The 20621-nt window shown below is 44.2% G+C and overlaps 1 protein-coding gene across 6 annotated transcripts in view; it reads right to left on the bottom strand.

Moving 5' to 3' along the window:
- The window catches only part of sulf2b (sulfatase 2b), a 129561-nt gene that overhangs the window by 15727 nt on the left and 93213 nt on the right, over positions 1 to 20621 (bottom strand). For 5 of the 6 annotated variants that reach the window (XM_013136471.4, XM_013136470.4, XM_020051801.3 and 2 more), the window contains 4 exons: positions 13816 to 14061; positions 10105 to 10344; positions 7326 to 7477; positions 5541 to 5710 (listed from right to left, as the gene is read on the bottom strand). In XM_013136471.4, coding sequence (XP_012991925.1) covers positions 5541 to 5710; positions 7326 to 7477; positions 10105 to 10344; positions 13816 to 13999 — 746 coding nt within the window. In that variant the 5' untranslated portion in view covers positions 14000 to 14061. Of the gene's footprint in view, positions 1 to 5540; positions 5711 to 7325; positions 7478 to 10104; positions 10345 to 13815; positions 14062 to 20591 lie in introns of all 6 variants that reach the window. The other variant, XM_010891845.5, reaches the window with a different exon arrangement.

The following is a 20621-nucleotide window of genomic DNA, read 5'->3' as shown; positions in this document are numbered from 1 at the left end:
TCTGGGCCAGCAGACCCCTATAGACCCCCAGGACACCAGGAAAAGAGGCTGAAATCAGTTACATCTCCCACTCACCCTCCCCACTTCTCTCCCTCCCTAACCCTGCCAGGTCTCTGGTTTATTGGACAACGGGTAATCTGTTCAATTCTCACAGGTCTCTCTTCCCTCTCTCAGACTTCCCGCTGCATCTAAACCACTAAGGTCAGGGACAATCACTGCAGGGTCTCCGAAGCAATCAACCATTTTTTCTCTCTCTACCACACAGAGCAACTTCCAACACCAGAATGAAAGTGGGAATTGCATTGAAGATTGGGTAAGTGAGAGTGTTATGGTTGGAGATTGGAGACTGCTGGGGACAAGAGGGGGTTTTTGAAACCATGGCGTGGTGGATGTAGGGGTGAAGCTACGGGACAGTTGGCGATGGAGGGGTGGACACAGATGAGGGATGTGACTGCCTAGGGAGGAACAAGGCCTTTGATGGACCGAGGAAGGGAGGGGAACAGGTTAACATGAGGTTTCTATGGTGTTCGGGGGTTCTTACTGGGAGGTAAAGGGTTCTAGCTGTGCAGTTAACCAAGGCTGATTGAATGGGGTTACGCAGGGATTTGACATGGTGGATTGGGTTAACTATAGAGAGACCCACGCTGTGAAAGGCAACGAGGGGTCCTTTGAAGACATTCTTAACGTTGTGCAAACAGTCTGGATCCCAGGGCCAGAACACGGGGACATAAAGGAAAGAGCGAAGTCGGGGGTTACAGAGATCCCTATGAGATGGTCCAAAACTAAAGCACAGTCTGCAAAAAGCTAACCCGTTCCTCGGGAAGGGTTAATGGGCACAGACCAGCACTCAGCATGGTTAAAAAAGACAAAAAAAGCAATCTACACAGAAAATAGTAAAAGTGTACTCAGGCAATTAAACAAGTAAACACCAACACATAGCAGAACCACTCGAGGCAGTGAAGTGGCATTAGAGGATGCTCTGCTGACACTCATACTAATGGGTTTCCAGTGTTAGAGGGGACAGAACAGACATATAGTAGGCTCTTCTCTCAAGTGGCTGGAATGAGAGGTACAATAGTCGCTAAGCAGAACATACTCATAGAAAGAGAGGATGTTGCCAGAGTCTGTGACACACCAAAGCTATACCAGAATAACTGATTATTGGATCTGTACATGCTACACAAAACCACGCTACACAGAACCATGTTACACAGAACCACGCTACACAGAACCATGTTACACAGAACCACGCTACACAAAACCACGCTACACAAAACCACGCTACACAGAACCATGTTACACAGAACCACGCTACAAATAACCACGCAACAAAGAACCATGCTACACAGAACCATGGTCGCTTCTCGTTTTTGACTCATACTGACCATGAATTAACAACAAACTGCCAAGACCTCAACTGATCAATCTCTCTCCCTCTCCCTCCCTCCCCAATGTTCTCCTCATTCCCCTCTTTTCCTGTTTCTGTCATCGTCACTATCTTCTTGTTCCAGTCTCTCTTCCTGTTTCTTTGTATCAACGTCATTGTCTGCCTGTTCCAGTCTCTCTTCCTGTTTCTTTGTATCATCGTCATTGTCTGCCTGTTCCAGTCTCTCTTCCTGTTTCTTTGTATCAACGTCATTGACTGCCTGTTCCAGTCTCTCTTCCTGTTTCTTTGTATCAACGTCATTGTCTGCCTGTTCCAGTCTCTCTTCCTGTTTCTTTGTATCAACGTCATTGTCTGCCTGTTCCAGTCTCTCTTCTTGTTTCTTTGTATCAACGTCATTGTCTGCCTGTTCCAGTCTCTCTTCCTGTTTCTTTGTATCAACGTCATTGTCTGCCTGTTCCAGTCTCTCTTCCTGTTTCTTTGTATCAACGTCATTGTCTGCCTGTTCCAGTCTCTCTTCCTGTTTCTTTGTATCATCGTCATTGTCTGACTGTTCCAGTCTCTCTTCCGGTTTCTTTGTATCCTCGTCACTGTCTGCCTGTTTCAGTCTCCCTGTTTCTTTGTATCCTCGTCACTGTCTGCCTGTTTCAGTCTCCCTGTTTCTTTGTATCCTCGTCCCTGTCTGCCTGTTTCAGTCTCCCTGTTTCTTTGTATCCTCGTCACTGTCTGCCTGTTTCAGTCTCCCTGTTTCTTTGTATCCTCGTCACTGTCTGCCTGTTTCAGTCTCCCTGTTTCTTTGTATCAACGTCATTGTCTGCCTGTTTCAGTCACTGTTCTCCACTCTCTCTTGGCATTAACCTGTCTAAGCCCCCAACTGCCCACAAGTTATTTTTCAGAGGTCATGACAATGTATCTAATTTCCTACTAGTAGAAAGGATGTGACTTTCCACAAGAAGTGGGAATCTGTTCTAATCCCCCCCTCCTCTCTCACTCATCACCCAGCGTGTTTCACCGGTCACGTTCTACAGCCTAAAGTAACCACGGAAGCCAAAAATGATGAGAATAAGCGGAGAAGATGATGGTCACTATTATATAGAAGACGGTCTGTCAGAGTCATGGATCACTTAGCAGTGAAGAGGTCTAAGGGTGCAGGAACAAGCACCGTTCCCCAAGCTTACCATTAACTTCCACAGGTAGAGGTGTTCAAGGGCCCAATAACAACACAACACTCAATCAATCAATCAAATGTATTTATAAAGCCCCTTTTACAACAGCAGTTGTCACAAAGTGCTTTTACAGAGGCACCCGGCCTTAAACCCCAAGGAGCAAACAACAGTAGTGTTGAATTTCAGTGGCTAGGAAAAACTCCCTAAGAAGGCCGAATTTTAGGAAGAAACCTAGAGAGGACCCAGGCTCAGAGGGGTGACCAGTACTCTTCTGGCTGTGCCGGGTGAGGTATTAAGAGTCCAATTGGAATAATGAATACATTTATCTGGGCTAAATACAGTCTATTTAAAATTAGACTAGGTCAGAAGTATGACCAGATGGACAAGGACAAGGACTGCAACGGGCCCCCCAAACCAGGTACTCCGCAGGTGTGGACCAGGACCTCATGTCCTCCTAAAGTTTAAAACGGGAGGAGACTGGGAAAATTCAGAAAATGCATTCCTCATATCAACAACGATTTATAGTGGAGAAGGAGAACTTAGTGGGGAAGGAGAACTGACCCAATCCCCCAGCACAATAGTATAGCAGCGTAAGACCTTGGAACTGAGACGGGGGGGTCCGGTGACACTGTGGCCCTACCCGGGGGAGGCCCCGGACAGGGCCCAACAGGCAGGAAATCAATCCACCCACATTGCCAGGCATCAACCAAAGGGACACCCACCAACCGCAACCACCCTGAATCAGGGCCGAGTATTGCCAGCAGAGTACAGCCTAATTGCACAAGTGCGCAACAGAGAGACAACAACAAGCCAGTGACTCTTCCCCCAAAAGGCATTGGAGGGAGGGCATCCCAGTGGCGACGAGAGCTTTGATGTGTCCAGTCAGAAGGAGTGTGGTAAAATACAGTGTAGGGACTAATTCCTTGACCAATAAAAACAAAATAAAAATGTCTCTTTCATTTTTGGTCTGTTTTCTTACATTTTGCTTAAATTTCACAAGTGGCACCAATCAAAGCACATTGAAGTGAAAACGTCCATAACGGAAATAGATATAACTCCTTATGCTGTTCTCCTTCAGTGACTAGACAGCAAAACATTTACTTAGTGTTCTAAATAGCCATGGATGGCTTTGACCTTGTGTCTTTAACTAATTATTTGTAATGCCCAGTAATTTATTTATATGCTCCATTGTGCCTCGGGCCTGAGAAAAGGGGTTGACTTGCTGGCTTGTCATTGGCATAAAGTTAGATCAGCCACAGTGTTTATCCAGGTAACATTTTTTATCCAGGTAACAAAAACAAAACATGTGTGCTGTCTATTGTAAAGTCAAAGCATTTTGACTTTGTAATATGTTTGTAATATGAAGAGGGGATGGCATTAGTCCAAAAGGTGTTGTGTATTGGGTTGTAGTGTTGTGTATTTAGCTGTAGTAATTTAATTTGTTCTGTAGTGTTGTGTATTGTGTTGTAGTGTTTTATATAGTCCATTAGTGTTTTATATTGTGTTGTAGTGGTTTATATTGTGCTGTAGTTTTGTCTATTGTGCTGTAGTGTTGTCTATTGTGCTGTAGTGGGTTATATTGTGTTGTTGTGTTTCATATTGTGCTGTAGTGTTGTCTATTGATCAGTAGTTTTTTATATTGTGCTGTAGTGTTTTATATTGTGTTGTAGTGTTTTATATTGTGTTGTAGTGTTGTCTATTGTGCTGTAGTGTTTTATATTGTGTTGTAGTGTTTTATATTGTGTTGTAGTGTTGTCTATTCTGCTGTAGTGTTTTCTATTGTGTTGTAGTGTTGTCTAATGTGTTGTAGTGTTGTCTATTGTGTTGTAGTGTTGTCTATTGTGCTGTAGTATTTTATATTGTGTTGTAGTGTTTTTTCTATTATGTTGCAGTGTTGTCTAATGTGTTGCAGTGTTTTCTATTGTGTTGCAGTGTTTTCTATTGTGTTGTAGTGTTTTCTATTGTGTTGCAGTGTTGTCTAATGTGTTGTAGTGTTGTCTATTGTGCTGTAGTATTTTATATTGTGTTGTAGTGTTGTCTATTGTGTTGCAGTGTTGTTTATTGTGCTGTAGTGTCCAGTCAGGGCAGTAGGACACAGTTGTCTATAGTGTGTCCAGTTCAGATGCAACACAGCTGAATGCCATAGACACGTTACAGAGACAGCAGCTGCTACAGGCCTCAGGAGAATCCTCTAACTCTTAAGCACAGAGCAGTAACACAATGTGTGTTTTGTGTGTGTCTCTGTGTGTGTGTGTGTGTGTGTGTGTGCATGTGTGTGTATCTTTGTATGCCTGTGTTAAAGAAAGAGAACAAGTATTTATTCAGATGCAGGAGAAAAAGGCCACGGAGCACAGACACAAGCCAGTGTGTTGGATAAGCATGGCTGGAAATGGTAGCCGTAAGCCCTGAGGGATATGCCTGCAGCGAGGGGTTCTGGTGTGTGCTGAGACAGAGGGAGAGACAGAGAGAGAGAGAGACAGAGGGAGAGACAGAGAGAAGGGACACAAGACTGGGCCCAGATGGTGGGCAATTAGCACCGTGCGGGAGATAGGAGTCATCTGCCAGAGAGAGAAAGAGAGAGATCTGTTCCACTGTTACTAGCTCTGCCAAGCAGTGCAAAGGGTTGAGGAGGGAAGGAGATTGGGGAGGGGAGTGGAGGGAAGGAGAGGAAAGGATGAGAGGGAGGAGAGGAATGGAGAGAATGCAGGGGAAAGTGACACATTGCTTTCTGGAGCAGATATCTCCCCTTCCTTGAAAATGATGCTACGAGAAACACAGTTATGAGAAATGGACTAAAAATACATCTTTCTACTGGAATCAGATCCATTTCTCCACATTACTCATTAGCCCCAAATCTAAGCTGCTCTAATATAGAAAACATAAAAGGGTTCTGTTTTTACACATGCATGACTCAGATTTAATGTTGTGTCTTTCACAATAAAGCCACTTCAGTTGGAGTGTGTGTCTGTATGTGTGTACAGTAGACTCACATGTGCTGGGATGCATTAGGGAAGGCTGTGCTGTAATGTGGGGCGGAGTCCTCCGGCCCGTGGGGGGCAGCGTGACTCATGACCATCATCACTGGCCGATGGGGGTACATCCGCTTAGAGGAGCGGAAATAGTTGATACTGTCCTCTGTGATGAGATCTGTAAAGTAGTCCTGGAGGAAGAGGAGACGCTCATTCAACATTGTCTCTGTGAAGACAGTCAACAATGAATACATTTTCCCGAAATCCTCAGTTGATCTGTGTATCAGCGTGAGTGTCCTGAAATGCTTCTTGTTAGCTCTCTCCAGTATAATGTTTCAGTACATCCAGTGTAATGTAATGTAACTAATGTCCTATTCGATTAAACAGTGTCTGGAGAGAACTCCCTTCCACTGAATGAATGGGAATGTAGAGTGAAGGAATGAATGACAAGCATCATGGTTCCATATAGTCAGCCAAGGGACCAGTGCTCTAAACTATTCCTTAATCTTTGCGGATGGTTCATTTCACCTTTTTATTTGATCCTAATCTTTCCTATTTTCCACTTCCTTTGGAAATGTAAACTAATGTTTCCAATACCGATAAAGCCCCTTTGGATGGAAATCTAACTGAATAGTGTCAGTGAGGGATGAGACAAGGCCTGTAGCAGACCGGTTGTGTACATCTGCAGGCCAGAGTTTTCCTCTCATTAGCACCACCCTCATCCCTCTCTGGGATGAACCCTTCCTGGTAAGGGTTGGCAGCCACCCCTGGAACTACACGGAGCCAGGTGTTGTGTTGTAAAAAAGGACCGACACATCTATCTATGGTGTTGTAAAACAGGACCGACACATCTATCTATGGTGTTGTAAAACAGGGCCGACACATCTATCTATGGTGTTGTAAAACAGGACAGACACATCTATCTATGGTGTTGTGAAACAGGACCGACACATCTATCTATGGTGTTGTAAAAAAGGACCGACACATCTATCTATGGTGTTGTGAAACAGGACAGACACATCTATCTATGGTGTTGGGAAACAGGACCGACACATCTATCTATGGTGTTGGGAAACAGGACAGACACATCTATCTATGGTGTTGTGAAACAGGACCGACACATCTATCTATGGTGTTGGGAAACAGGACCGACACATCTATCTATGGTGTTGGGAAACAGGACCGACACATCTATCTATGGTGTTGGTAAACATGACAGACACATCTATCTATGGTGTTGGGAAACATGACAGACACATCTATCTATGGTGTTGTAAAACAGGGCCGACACATCTATCTATGGTGTTGTGAAACAGGACAGACACATCTATCTATGGTGTTGGGAAACAGGACCGACACATCTATCTATGGTGTTGGGAAACAGGACAGACACATCTATCTATGGTGTTGTGAAACAGGACCGACACATCTATCTATGGTGTTGGGAAACAGGACCGACACATCTATATATGGTGTTGTAAAACAGGGCCGACACATCTATCTATGGTGTTGGGAAACAGGACCGACACATCTATCTATGGTGTTGGGAAACAGGACCGACACATCTATCTATGGTGTTGGGAAACAGGACCGACACATCTATCTATGGTGTTGGGAAACAGGACAGACACATCTATCTATGGTGTTGGGAAACAGGACAGACACATCTATCTATGGTGTTAGGAAACAGGACAGACACATCTATCTATGGTGTCAGGACAACAGACACGCATGCACAATCACACAGACATACACACACACACACAGACATAATGCACACACAGATACACACACAGGCATACTGACCTTGGGGTATTCACAGCCGTGTTTCTCCCGGACTCCGTTCCTGCACAGGGTGTAGTTGTAGAAGCGAGAGTTCTTGACCAGCCCCACCCACTCCCTCCAGCCGGGGGGAATATAAGATCCATTGTACTCATTCAGGTACTTCCCAAAGAAGCCTGCATGGTGGGGCACCGAACACCGGAAGAATAAACAATTCAATGGAGGGATGGAAGAGCGGGGGTGGTGGAGGTCGAGACACGTCAATACTCATGATTCAGCTGTTGTCAGGGCACTGCCAAACTATCAGACGGCTCGATGGAAACAGAACCACGGAAGGTAAAGGGCTAAGGCTGTGCAAGTGCTGTTCCTACTGAGTCTGGCTCAGACAGCAAAGAGACATCATTCCTCCTGGAGGACTACCAGGCACATCAGAAGCTTCACTACCTATAACATACCAGGCCTGTATTCAGCAGGAGTCTACGAGCACAGACACAGGGCCACAGTTACCGGAAAAAAGGGGCTCTGTGGAAATGATTACAGACCACAGGTCATACTTGGAGACTCACATGAGTTCCAGTAAGAGCAGCAGGGCCTGTCACCATTGTAGCGTCCCAGCTCCAGTGAGCCTCTCGGGGGAAGGGAGAGTTGTTATGTGGCTCGACATTAACCTGGAGATGATGTCAGACAGGCCTAGTGTTAAGGTATTGGTGTTGAGTGGAGGCAGGAGGCTGTCAGACAGGCCTAGGGTTGAGGTGCTGGTGTATGGAAGAGGCATTAGGCCTGGGACACTTATAGTGTTGAGGTGCTGGTGTTGGAGAGAGGAAGGAGGCCGGGGACAGTCATTGTGTTGAGGTGCTGGTGTTAGAGAGAGAGGCAGGAGGCCTGGGACAGTTATAGTGTTGAGGTGCTGGTGTTGGGGAGAGGCAGGAGGCCTGGGACAGTTATAGTGTTGAGGTGCTGGTGTTGGGGAGAGGCAGGAGGCCTGGGAAAGTTATAGTGTTGAGGTGCTGGTGTTGGAAAGAGGCAGGAGGCCTGGGACAGTTATAGTGTTGAGGTGCTGGTGTTGGAGAGAGGCAGGAGGCCTAGGACAGTCATTATGTTGAGGTGCTGGTGTTAGAGGGAATGAGGCAGGAGGCCTGGGACAGTTATAGTGTTGAGGTGCTGGTGTTGGAGAGAGGCAGGAGGCCTAGGACAGTCATTATGTTGAGGTGCTGGTGTTAGAGGGAATGAGGCAGGAGGCCTGGGACAGTTATAGTGTTGAGGTGCTGGTGTTGGGGAGAGGCAGGAGGCCTAGGACAGTCATTGTGTTGAGGTGCTGGTGTTGGAGAGAGGCAGAAGCTGACAGACAGTTACAAAGACATGGTGTGACAGATGTGAGTGGATATTTCCCTTAGTGGGAATGCAGAGGATTTCTAGGGAGACTGTGTGGAACAGATGCTACAGCATGTCTACAAGTCACCCAGTGTGATTTTCTTGACTGATAGTGATTCTCTGGAGTTTCTACAATGTCTTATTTAGATTTCCAGGAATGTGTGCGATGGAATGGTACTGCTTCACTAGGGATGAGCTTCTGGTTTCATTTGGAATGAGTCAGAAGTAACTGTGAGTAAAAGTGGATTTTTAAAATGTGCGTGTATATTAATGAAACATGAATATAATACACATCCAACTCAGGACAGAAAAAGTTCTTCAACGCTTGTATGCTCCCATGGGGAATTTATGTGAATGCACAAAACCGACAACGTTTTCAGATTCATGCAATCAATGAATACTCCCAATTTCAAATGCAAATCATTAGTGAATAGGCAAATAGTGAATAGTGTCTTGATATAATTTTTTCTTTATGCAGCTTCTTTATTCTGTGATCCTTGTTTTTAGGACAAATGTTCCTATATATGATAATCCACATGGGGACTTGATTCAATTAGTGGATGGTGTTGCAGGATATTATCCCTTTAATTTGTATCTCTTTGCCAGTCTCTGGCTGATAGAAAAAATAAGTAAAGTTATCCCATTTGAAACGTCCACAGACATAATACAGACATAATTCCAATTGAGCACAATACTAAACGTCACTAAGGATAGGTAGGTCTGGTGTTGTACACACTTCAACATCGATTTTCAAAAGTTTTACAACTCTACAACTGAAGGAATCCTTTGCTGATATTGTGTCCACTGGAAACACAACTAATGCTCCCATTACTGCCACAGAGAAAGAAAATACAGCAGAAATAATCTCACCCTTGATGCAAATTAAATCTAGTAAACCTACTAATTTCACAGGTAAATCCACCTTCATGCATCAGAAGAAATGCATCACTAGAAACATTGCAGACTCGCCGGAAAAGATGTCTCACAGATTCTGAGATGAAATGTTAATGTAAGATGTAAAATTAGCATTGTTAAGCCTACTGGCAGAGGTGGTGTCATAGAAGGAAAGAATTTGACTGATTATAAGACAGAGATCAATCAACAATTGTCTGACAGCGATTTTCATCATAAACTCCCTGGAAACCACTTCCCGACTCAGGACTTGTGTTCACAACAGGCTAAAGATATACCATAACAGAGATCACAAAGAATGAGCACAGACTGATCTATGCACTCCCCAAAATGTACAAATCTCCCTGGACATCCTGTTATTGCTGAAAATGGGAGCCTGACAGAAAATATCTTTACTAAATATCTACTTTTGATGAACATGTCTCTTAAGATTCTACTGACATTATCGATTTACTTAACTCAGTGTTGAATTGTTTCAAGTCTGTGTATTTAAACGTGTGTCTCCGTATAGGGAACTGACCTGTCCTGTAGCCAGTGTTGTTAAGGTATACTCCGAAGGTCCTGGTCTCATGCTGGGCCTGCCAGGAGGGGGAGGAGCAGTTCTCGTTGTTGGTGTAGGTGTTGTGGTTGTGGACGTACTTCCCCGTCAGCATGGACGAACGAGACGGACAGCACATTGGCGTGGTCACAAAGGCGTTGGAGAAGTGAGTACCTCCCTGCTCCATGATGCGACGCGTCTTATTCATGGCCTGCATGGAGCCTGAGGGCGGAGAGGCGAGCACACCGAGGATTCAGATCAGCCACGCTTCAAGCAGGCTACTAACACACAACGCTAAACAACTCCCCGTCAACAGATCGGTGGTTCAGGCCATGTGTTCTTGCAGGAAGTTGTCAGGGAGACTTCAGGGTGATGTGGGGAGAGGGCTTTGCCACTCTCCTGGCAGGGTAAAGAGGATTAAACAGATGACACATAGCACAGGCAGGAAAGGAGGAATAAACATAGAATTCATATCATTCCATTGGTCTCTGGGTGTTATCGATGAGGGGTCTGTCTTTACCAACATGGGATAGATGGGGACTGATTTTACAAACATGGGATAAATGGGGTCTGTCTTTAGTGACAGAGGACAGATGGGGTCTGTCTTTAGTGGCCGAAGATTGATGGGGTCTGTCTTTAGTGACAGAGGACAGATGGGTCTGTCTTTTCTGAATTAACAGTAATAAGACGAACCTCATCCTGGTTCAGTGAATGAATCCTCCAGACTGTATGGGTCTGATATTCATGGACACAGCCAGTCTGAATCCTCCATATTGTATGGGGCTGAGATTCATGGACACAGCCAGTCTGAATCCTCCATATTGTATGGGGCTGAGATTCATGGACCCAGCCAATCTGAATCCTCTGTATTGTATGGGGCTGAGATTCATGGACACAGCCAATCTGAATCCTCCATATTGTATGGGGCTGAGATTCATGGACACAGCCAATCTGAATCCTCCATATTGTATGGGGCTGAGATTCATGGACCCAGCCAATCTGAATCCTCCAGACTGTATGGGTCTGATATTCATGGACCCAGCCAATCTGAATCCTCCATGTTGTATGGGGCTGAGATTCATGGACACAGCCAATCGGAATCCTCCAGACTTTATGGGACTGAGATTCATGGACACAGCCAATCTGAATCCTCTGTATTGTATGGGACTGAGATTTATGGACACAGCCAATCTGAATCAAACACAGAGGAGGAGCAGTCAGATGTTTTCAGACAGACGAAGTCCTCAGCTACTTGACCTTTTGAGACGCTCACCAGGCCTTTAACAACCACTCACAAAGGTCAAACCAACCAGAGAAATGTTAACAGTGTGTCGTACAGCAGGTCAGTCAGGGAGGGAAAGAACTCTTCATTTAACATGGGCCATCACAGATAACAAGGCAGATAACCGAACACTGTTTAGTGATTCATTACACAAAATACTAAGCGTCTACATTTGGAGTGAGCAATATGAGTTTATTCAGATTACAATAATTATTCTGAACACAATTGTATTCAAATAACATTAACATGTGCCATAAGGCACAACCCATTTACGCACAGGGCATTGACCACTTACCTGGAAGACGTTTAAAATTAATGTAACTGAAATGTATGTTTACCTGGTAACTAACAAGTGCTGTTACTGGTGATGATAAAAAAATGATCTGTGCCAGTGTGAGATGATTTTATTTGCTTCCCAACTATTTTTTTCTGATATTGTTTATTGAATTGGAAGGACTCACAGAACCAAATAGACTTTCTACATCAAGGCTCATTTCACGAACACACTTGGAGGGAGATGTCATCTTTAGACCTCAGTGACCATGGAGAGGATGACAATTGACATTTTTTCACCCATTAACATTCAACTTTTTTTAAATCTCTGATTCAAATCTAGCAACACATTTTGTTTGTCTAAAGCAACGGTCATATTGTAAAAAACACCTTTTGTTTATTGCCCCATTCAAATCAAGAGCCAACCAAAGGAGCTGCACAAAATAACAAATCGTCCCTCAATGTGGAGTCTTCAGGGGACGTTTTATTTCTAATAGAAAGCTATGATGTAATGGTAACTGTCTGTGAAAATGGCTTTGACTAGGTGTTATTGAATCAGCTTTAATCTCTGCCTCTCTATGACTATTGAGCTGTGTCAGTCAAATCAAATGAATAGGAGCCAGAGAAGAAGGATGGATACAGCTGGTAGATGTACTGTATTTAGACATCTGTGAGAGGCTGCATGGCACGTAGTAATGGTGTGAAAGAAAACCAGATGGAGACACAGAGAGAAGAGACTGAAACAAACCGAGGAGAGAGTACAAGCATACCTCTCCAAAACATTTTGGAGAAGTATGTCTTTGCCCGAAATGGGACGAGTACATTTTCAGGCACTTTTATGGGATGTGGGATGTGTGGATGGAGCTGGAAAACGATCAGTGGTTCATGTTTAGGAAGAACAGCTGCCGAGCCACAAAGTGTCCCTCGCTGACGGACGAGTCTCCACCTGAAGGTCACGACACGTAACAGCCACTCCTAGTCCGCTCAGGGCCTGTGGTCTCTAGAGACTATGAGTGAGTCCGTCCTGGTGGAGTCCAGGTTGTCCACTCACAGTTAATCGTCCAGTTGGAAGCGTGCTCGTCCAATCGTTTAATAGCGGGCGGGTCATTGCCAGAGAGCCGTGGTGGTCCGTCTCTGGTCAGCCATTTTAGGTGATGACAGATTACAGCATATACAATTGTGTAAGAGTTTATTTTTTTCTCAATTATTAGAAGAGACTTTTTTTTTTTCAAAATGCTTGAACAAACATAACGCAAAGACTTTAGATTCATCATCCGCTGTTTTCCATTTAGAATTAATCTCCCTTTCTCAATCCATAACAATGGCCATTGAAATTCCTCCCATTTTTCTGGTTGTGGTCAGTTAATCTGGTGGGGCTCAGGCGATGAAATCCTCTAAGTTATGAAGTGAACAAGTGTAAAGCCTCAGTGGTGTTTAACTCCCTCTCTCCCAGCACAATGAAAATGACTGCCTCTTGATGCTAGCCCTCCACTGAACACGGCAGACAGACAGGGAAACGAAAAGTCTAGACTGGGTGCACACTGTACCCTTGTCATATGGGAAATGATCTATTGTGGGTAGAATGGGAGCTGGCATGCCAAAGGGATCCTCTCAGTCAGAGGGCATCATGCAGTGTCTGGCTCACTGTGTCTTTGACATGGCAGCTGCGTAACAGTCTAACAACCTTTTCTCTGTCTGCCTAAGTGTCTAGAAAAAGGCCGACAGAGAAAGACAGAGAGAGCTGGAGACAGAACAACTCAATGCTCTGTTTTTATCCTCCGGCGTGGGGAAAGACAGAAACAAACGTATTCCTGGATTTGGGGTTGATTTGTTCTTCTTCCCTTATTTTATGGACAAACTATATATGATACAATCTCCCAGCCTCTCTGCTAATCGTCTCATTGTCAAAGTGTGACCTGTCTTCCTGTGCTCCTTTATATCTACATCACCATAGCCATCACACTGAGTACAGTAGGCCGGTGGGAAGAGACGATCATGTTGCATGTTGGCTTCATGGTGTATTGGTTTATATATGTGGTCTGGCAGTTGTAGGCCTTATGATCCCAGTGTTACAGTAGCAGACAGAAACACTGACTACAGAGGAAGGGCAGTTTATAACGGCGGGTGGTGAAACTCACCAAGCTCCATGTCCTGGTCATCCGTCAGGATGAGGATGATGTTGGGCCGGATGTTGCGGCGGTCCCTCTGGAAGCGGGCTTTGAGGCGCTGGCTGGACAGGAAGACAGAGGCTTGTGCCAGCGACAGGACCCCCAGGAACAGGAGGAGGTAAGGGGCGGTGGAGGGCAGCCCCCGCCCAGCCATGGTGACCTAAGACCCTGCTGATGCTGGATCACGGTGCAGCAGCCACGGCCGGTGCTCAGCTCCTGGACGTAGACAACAAGCAGCAGGTCAGACTGGAGCAAAGCTGGTGCAGACCAGCAGACAGAAAGCTAAACAACACCAGTCCTATTGAAACACACTGAAAACACTTTGACAGTTAAACCACGATCAAGGCTAGCGCCAGAGTAAGACAACACTGGAAGAGTTTTCCACAGATGCCAGCAATACTGCTAGCCCATTGGATAACACATTCGAGGAGAATCTTACATTCGTTTTTTTAGTCTCTTTGGACAGTTCCCTGTTTATGTTTATCTGACAGCGGTAAAGGAGCGCCAGTTCCCCAGTGATGTACTGGTTCAGTAAGGAGCAGCACAACAGCGAACCTGCCTAGAGACAGCCACCATCTGCCCCCCAGTGTGTCACCACAGCAACCCTTGTTGGCACCAGTGCAGTAATGAGTCCCCTCTGGTGAAGTCCCTGGCTGTGTGTGTCACTTCTGGTCAGGTCAAGTGTATTTGTGACAGACAAGCAAATGTACTAGCAGGTGTTTTGAAATGAGTTTCATGTTCCCAAATCCAACACTGGAATTAAGAAGGAAAGTAAATAGACAATACATACATTTATAAAGTAATAAAAAACACGAGATCTGGGATGACATGAACAATATCAATACCTGCCTAATGTGGACAGACTTGGACTTCTAATAGATATCTAATAGAGCAATGAGATAAAGCCAAGGGATGACCGGGTGTGTGAGAGCAGTATGGGCCACTGGGTACTGAGTGAGAATACGAGTGCAGGAGTCACTGGGCTAAAGAGGAGTCTGCCAGCTATGTATGTCATTATACTGGAGTCATTGCCGTGCAGTCATGGATGGACAGGGAGAACCGCAGTGGGCTAGACTACCCCCCGACCTGCAGGGGGAGGGAGATCAGTGTCCAAATTAAACTAACAACAAGACCTCTTTCTCCATGTGCTCCCTACCCTCCCTCAGCCAATAGGGATCTGCCTTTCAGTCCTGGGAGTGAACATGTCAGTCTACATGTCAGGCTACGTGTCAGTCTACATGTCAGTCTATGTGTCTGTCTACATGTCAGGCTACGTGTCAGTCTACATGTCAGCCTGCGTATCAGTCTACATGTCAGGCTACGTGTCAGTCTACATGTCAAGCTATGTGTCAGTCTACATGTTAAGCTATGTGTCAGTCTACATGTCAGGCTATGTATCAGTCTACATGTCAGGCTATGTATCAGTCTACATGTCAGGCTATGTATCAGTCTACATGTCAGGCTATGTATCAGTCTACATGTCAGGCTATGTGTATGTCTACATGTCAGGCTATGTATAAGTCTACATGTCAAACTATATGTCAGGCTATGTGTCTGTCTAAATATCAGTCTACATGTAATTATATGTGTCAGTCTACATGTCTGTCTACATGTCAGTCTACGCGTCTGTCTACAAATTAGTCTCTGTGTCAGGCTATGTATCAGTCTACATGTCAGGCTATGTGTCTGTCTACATGTCAGGCTGTGTGTCTGTCTACATGTCAGGCTGTGTGTCTGTCTACATGTCAGGCTGTGTGTCTGTCTACACGTCAGGCTGTGTGTCTGTCTACATGTCAGGCTACGTGTCTGTCTACATGTCAGGCTACGTGTCTGTCTACATGTCAGGCTACGTGTCTGTCTACATGTCAGGCTATGTGTCCGTCTACATGTCAGGCTATGTATCAGTCTACATGTCAGGCTATGTATCAGTCTACATGTCAGGCTATGTGTATGTCTACATGTCAGGCTATGTATAAGTCTACATGTCAAACTATATGTCAGGCTATGTGTCTGTCTAAATATCAGTCTACATGTAATTATATGTGTCAGTCTACATGTCTGTCTACATGTCAGTCTACGCGTCTGTCTACAAATTAGTCTCTGTGTCAGGCTATGTATCAGTCTACATGTCAGGCTATGTGTCTGTCTACATGTCAGGCTGTGTGTCTGTCTACATGTCAGGCTGTGTGTCTGTCTACATGTCAGGCTTTGTGTCTGTCTACACGTCAGGCTGTGTGTCTGTCTACATGTCAGGCTACGTGTCTGTCTACATGTCAGGCTACGTGTCTGTCTACATGTCAGGCTACGTGTCCGTCTACATGTCAGGCTACGTGTCCGTCTACATGTCAGGCTACGTGTCCGTCTACATGTCAGGCTAATTGTCTGTCTACACGTCAGGCTATGTATCAGTCTATATGTCAAACTATATGTCAGGCTATGTGTCTGTCTATATATCAGTCTACATGTAATTCTATGTGTCAGTCTACATGTCCGTCTACATGTCAGTCAATGTGTCAGTCTATGCGTCTGTCTACCTGCCAGTCTATATATGAGGCAACAGTACTTGTCTGTCTACATATCAGTCTGCATGTCTGTTTACCTACCAGTCTACATGTCTGTCTACATGTCAGTCTATGGCGCTTTATCAATTCCAAGTAGGCTAAGAACGTACTTGTGTCCTTGAGAAGAACGTTCTTGCCAAGCGTCCTTGTGAGAACGTTCTTGCAAGTTCGCGAGGACAGAGAACGCGCCTATCTGGATTGAGATGCATGTGTACTTGGCTATTGCACAATACCCATCCACTCTATGAGGGCTGTAACCTCCTTGTAGTCCCTGAATAAAAAATGTATGTGAATATGAACCGCAAAAGGTTGTATGGGGACTATAGCCATAATCATATGATATATGACATTTGTATATGATTTTTTTTAAAGTGAAATTCAACTGCAATTTTAAAAAAGCTGCCCCTCTCTACCGATACTGTAATTACTTAACTTAGCTAACGTTAACTAGCCTCTCCACTGCACTGAATAACGTTAGCTAGCTGATCGAAAAGTCAAAGCAAATTTATAAATTTGCCATTTCTTAAATAAAATAAGCAAATATTCAGTGACTACAATGCCAATTTCTCGTCCATTTTTCTTTTCAGATGCTGATTTACAGGTACCGTTTACCTGAAATAAGAAAAGTTAAAACGTATTACAGTTGTGGAATTTTTCCTGCTCTCCTGACATCTTGCAATGACTTCTGGGATATCAGATGCGTTCTCACTGAAAAAGTCACCAACCCATCCAACACATCATCGATAAAAGGCGTTCTTGGTAACTTGCATTCTTTGGATTGGAACCGTACTAGGGCCATGAAAGATGATGTCAAATGAGTTCACAAGAACACAAGTATGGACAAAAACGCGGATTGATAAACGGCCTATGTGTCAGTCTATCTGTCAGTCTACCTGTCAACAGATATTTTGGGTGGGGACATGATTTAAGTTTTCGGTGCCATGGTTCTGAACCCAGTCTAAGTTGTGGTGACATACAAGTGAATGTTCATGATCCCCACCAACATCCGGTGAGCGTGGTTCTGCACTGTACACACCTCAGTCAGCCTTGTTCTGACTGATCTCCAGACTGTACTGGATCTCTATAAACATGCATGAGAGATGCACTCGCTCTTTAAATATCAACATTCTGTCTGCCAAAGCATCCTTACACCTAATCTAGCCTATAACATCATTAATATTGAGTTCGGTTGGCTGATACATGCACCAGAGACACATCAGAGACAGCTAGAGAGAGGAGCCGGTCCAATCGTCACCCTCCACCCAACTCCATCTCTTCTTCAGTCCGAGGAACACGAGAGGCAGGACAGTAACTACACTCAAAATAAGTGAAATATATGAAAGTATCCATACGAAACAGCAGCCACACAAAAATCGACATAATTAATGTCAAGGAATATTAGCATATTTACATCAAGAATCAACCTCCGTGACAAGGTAATAGCCAAGCCCCTCTTCCTAATGTTTATCATTTGAGCCAGTAGTAAGCAAGGAAGCAGAAAGAAAATAAGCCTGTGCAAAACATTTGTTGTTGTTTATTGTATAGCTAAAGCAGAATTTGAGATATGAATAATGAAAGGACCCTAACCATTTAAAACATAATGTTGGTCATCCGTTCATAAAGTATCTTCTACTAAGGTTGTGACTGTGCACCATTTTACCTCACAAAGTGACTAAACAGACCGGCAGGAACAGATTAGTCACACTATTACAGTGTTTTAATTATCAGTCTAACCACTGAAATATTATACCGCCTGTTAGCCACACAGACACACACAGCACATTTACCTCTATGTCCACAGCAACACACACATTCACAGCTGAAAATGAATTTTCACATTTATTTCCATAAAGACTCAAAGAATGCAACAACTGAGTGCATTTCCTGTTCATACGTAAAAATAAAGTGCATTTACTGGTCCAATTATTTATTGAATTTGCAGATGGAATTCTGACCACAGTTGGTGCTGATCTGTTATTACAGGATAATTTAGTTTGAATCTGATTTATTCATTTTCTACACCACAATGGTCTACAGCCGTTTTCTCACTTCCCTCAATTCATTGAAATCCCTACTTTGAATTGCAAAGGGGATGCCATTTGCTTAACTCTTGTTTTTGTACAACAGGCTGAAGCAGTGAACCCCCCTTCCTGTGCCTACATCTTGGGGTAATCTGGCCAGAGCGCAGGACGCACCCTGTTAAACACCATCACGCAAAACACAGAAGGCAATAAAGGACTGAATAACGGCAGCCGGAGATGGCACGCACGCACACACACCCACAAACACACACACACAGACACACACATCATATTTTTATTTTTGTCATATAATACTGTATGTGCATGGAATTATAAACATATTGTATACATATAAATATATATTTATAAAAATACTTATATTATATATATATATATATATATACACATACACACATATATATATTTCTAATATTGCTTTTCAAACTATATATTTAGATTCTGATACGGAAGCAACAAATAGCTGTTTTCTTGCAAGTCTTTCTTTTTCTATGTGGACAGCGACCCAGACTATGGTGTGACAGAGCAGGCTAGATTCTGTGCAGCTGAACAGAAAAAACCAGCCGAACATGACCGAGTATTAAGAGGACCATACATATGTTCAGTTAGCACGATGTGGAGGGGGTTGGCATCTCCAGTACATTCCCCTCAAGAACCCATACACTGGGATTGGGAACTGCCCAGCGCCGCAAAGACCTGTCCCATCCCCTTCAATCCATGGCATACCCCTTCAGTCAAACACGCTGCATACTGTGCCTATCTACAGCCATGCACACAGATTCACAGGACAGGGAGTCAAGATGTGACGGACTCCAGAGACAGAGGTACATTTCCATTTTTTGAAAATAAGCAGGCACTTATATTCAGAGCAGCGTAAATGTGCAATTATGGTAAAGTACATTACTGAAGAGCGCAGTAACAGGTTTTTCACCTTGATAAGAATCAGTGGCCTTTCAGTTACAGGCACAACATTGTAACCAGCAGGCTTTTCAGATGCACTGATAACGAGTGGAGATGTGTCTACTCTCAGTAACCCAGCTCTTAGCTGGGCCAGAAGACAGACTGCTACAATGTTCTCCACTACTTAGTTCCCTGCACTTTTTCCATAATTTTACTACATACTCTCCAGTGTCTCACTAAATCACAGTATCACTACATACTCTCCAGTGTCTCACTAAATCACAGTATCACTACATACTCTCCAGTGTCTCACTAAATCACATCATACAACATATCCTCCAGAATATCACTAAATCACAGTATCACTACATACTCTCCAGTGTCTCACTAAATCACAACATTACAAAATATCCTCCAGAATATCACTAAATCACAACATTACAAAATATCCTCCAGCGTATCACTAAATCACAATATCACTACATACTCTCCAGTGTCTCACTAAATCACAACATTACAACATATCCTCCAGAATATCACTAAATCACAGTATCACTACATACTCTCCAGCGAATCACTAAATCACAGTATCACTACATACTCTCCAGCATATCACAAAATCACAGTATCACTACATACTCTCCAGCATATCACAAAATCACAATATCACTACATACTCTACAGCATATCCCAAAACCCCAGTATTAATACACATTACCCAGTGTACCATAAGGTAAAAGTATTACAACATTGACACAGTACATACAGATGTACAGTTTGAATTCGAAATACTGTCCATGACCACAGTTTCACAGGAAACTCATCTCCCTACATACAGCCACTATGGCACAGCACTGTGTGTATCACAAAGCCACTCGACTCCAACAGGAATCACAGCGGCTACATACACACAACTTACAGGACAGCACATAATCTAGCAGACTTGAGGCCGTAACTCTGCAAAACCAAATAACAATACAGGTGTTCACAGTGACACTCCCCACAGGGCGCCTTTACCTCAAGCTTCAAACCGTCATCGCTCTGAGCTGCAATGGACACAATCCTAGACCCAAGTTCATGTCACCACACGGGAGAGTGAATCGGAGCCACAAAGCATACTGGACACGGAAACGTGGATTCTCTATGTGACAAAACCCTATGACAAGCCTGCATGCAGTATTAACTAGACTAGAAGAAGGTGTGTGTGTGTTACTTGTCTACAGAGTGCGAGTCGACTGCAGCCTACCTCATTGCAGCGATCCCCGGGGCTCGGACT

The sequence above is a fragment of the Esox lucius genome, chromosome 12, assembly GCF_011004845.1.
Source record: "Esox lucius isolate fEsoLuc1 chromosome 12, fEsoLuc1.pri, whole genome shotgun sequence".
Classification (NCBI taxonomy): Eukaryota; Metazoa; Chordata; class Actinopteri; order Esociformes; family Esocidae; genus Esox; species Esox lucius.
This window is presented reverse-complemented; position numbering and strand designations above follow the sequence as displayed.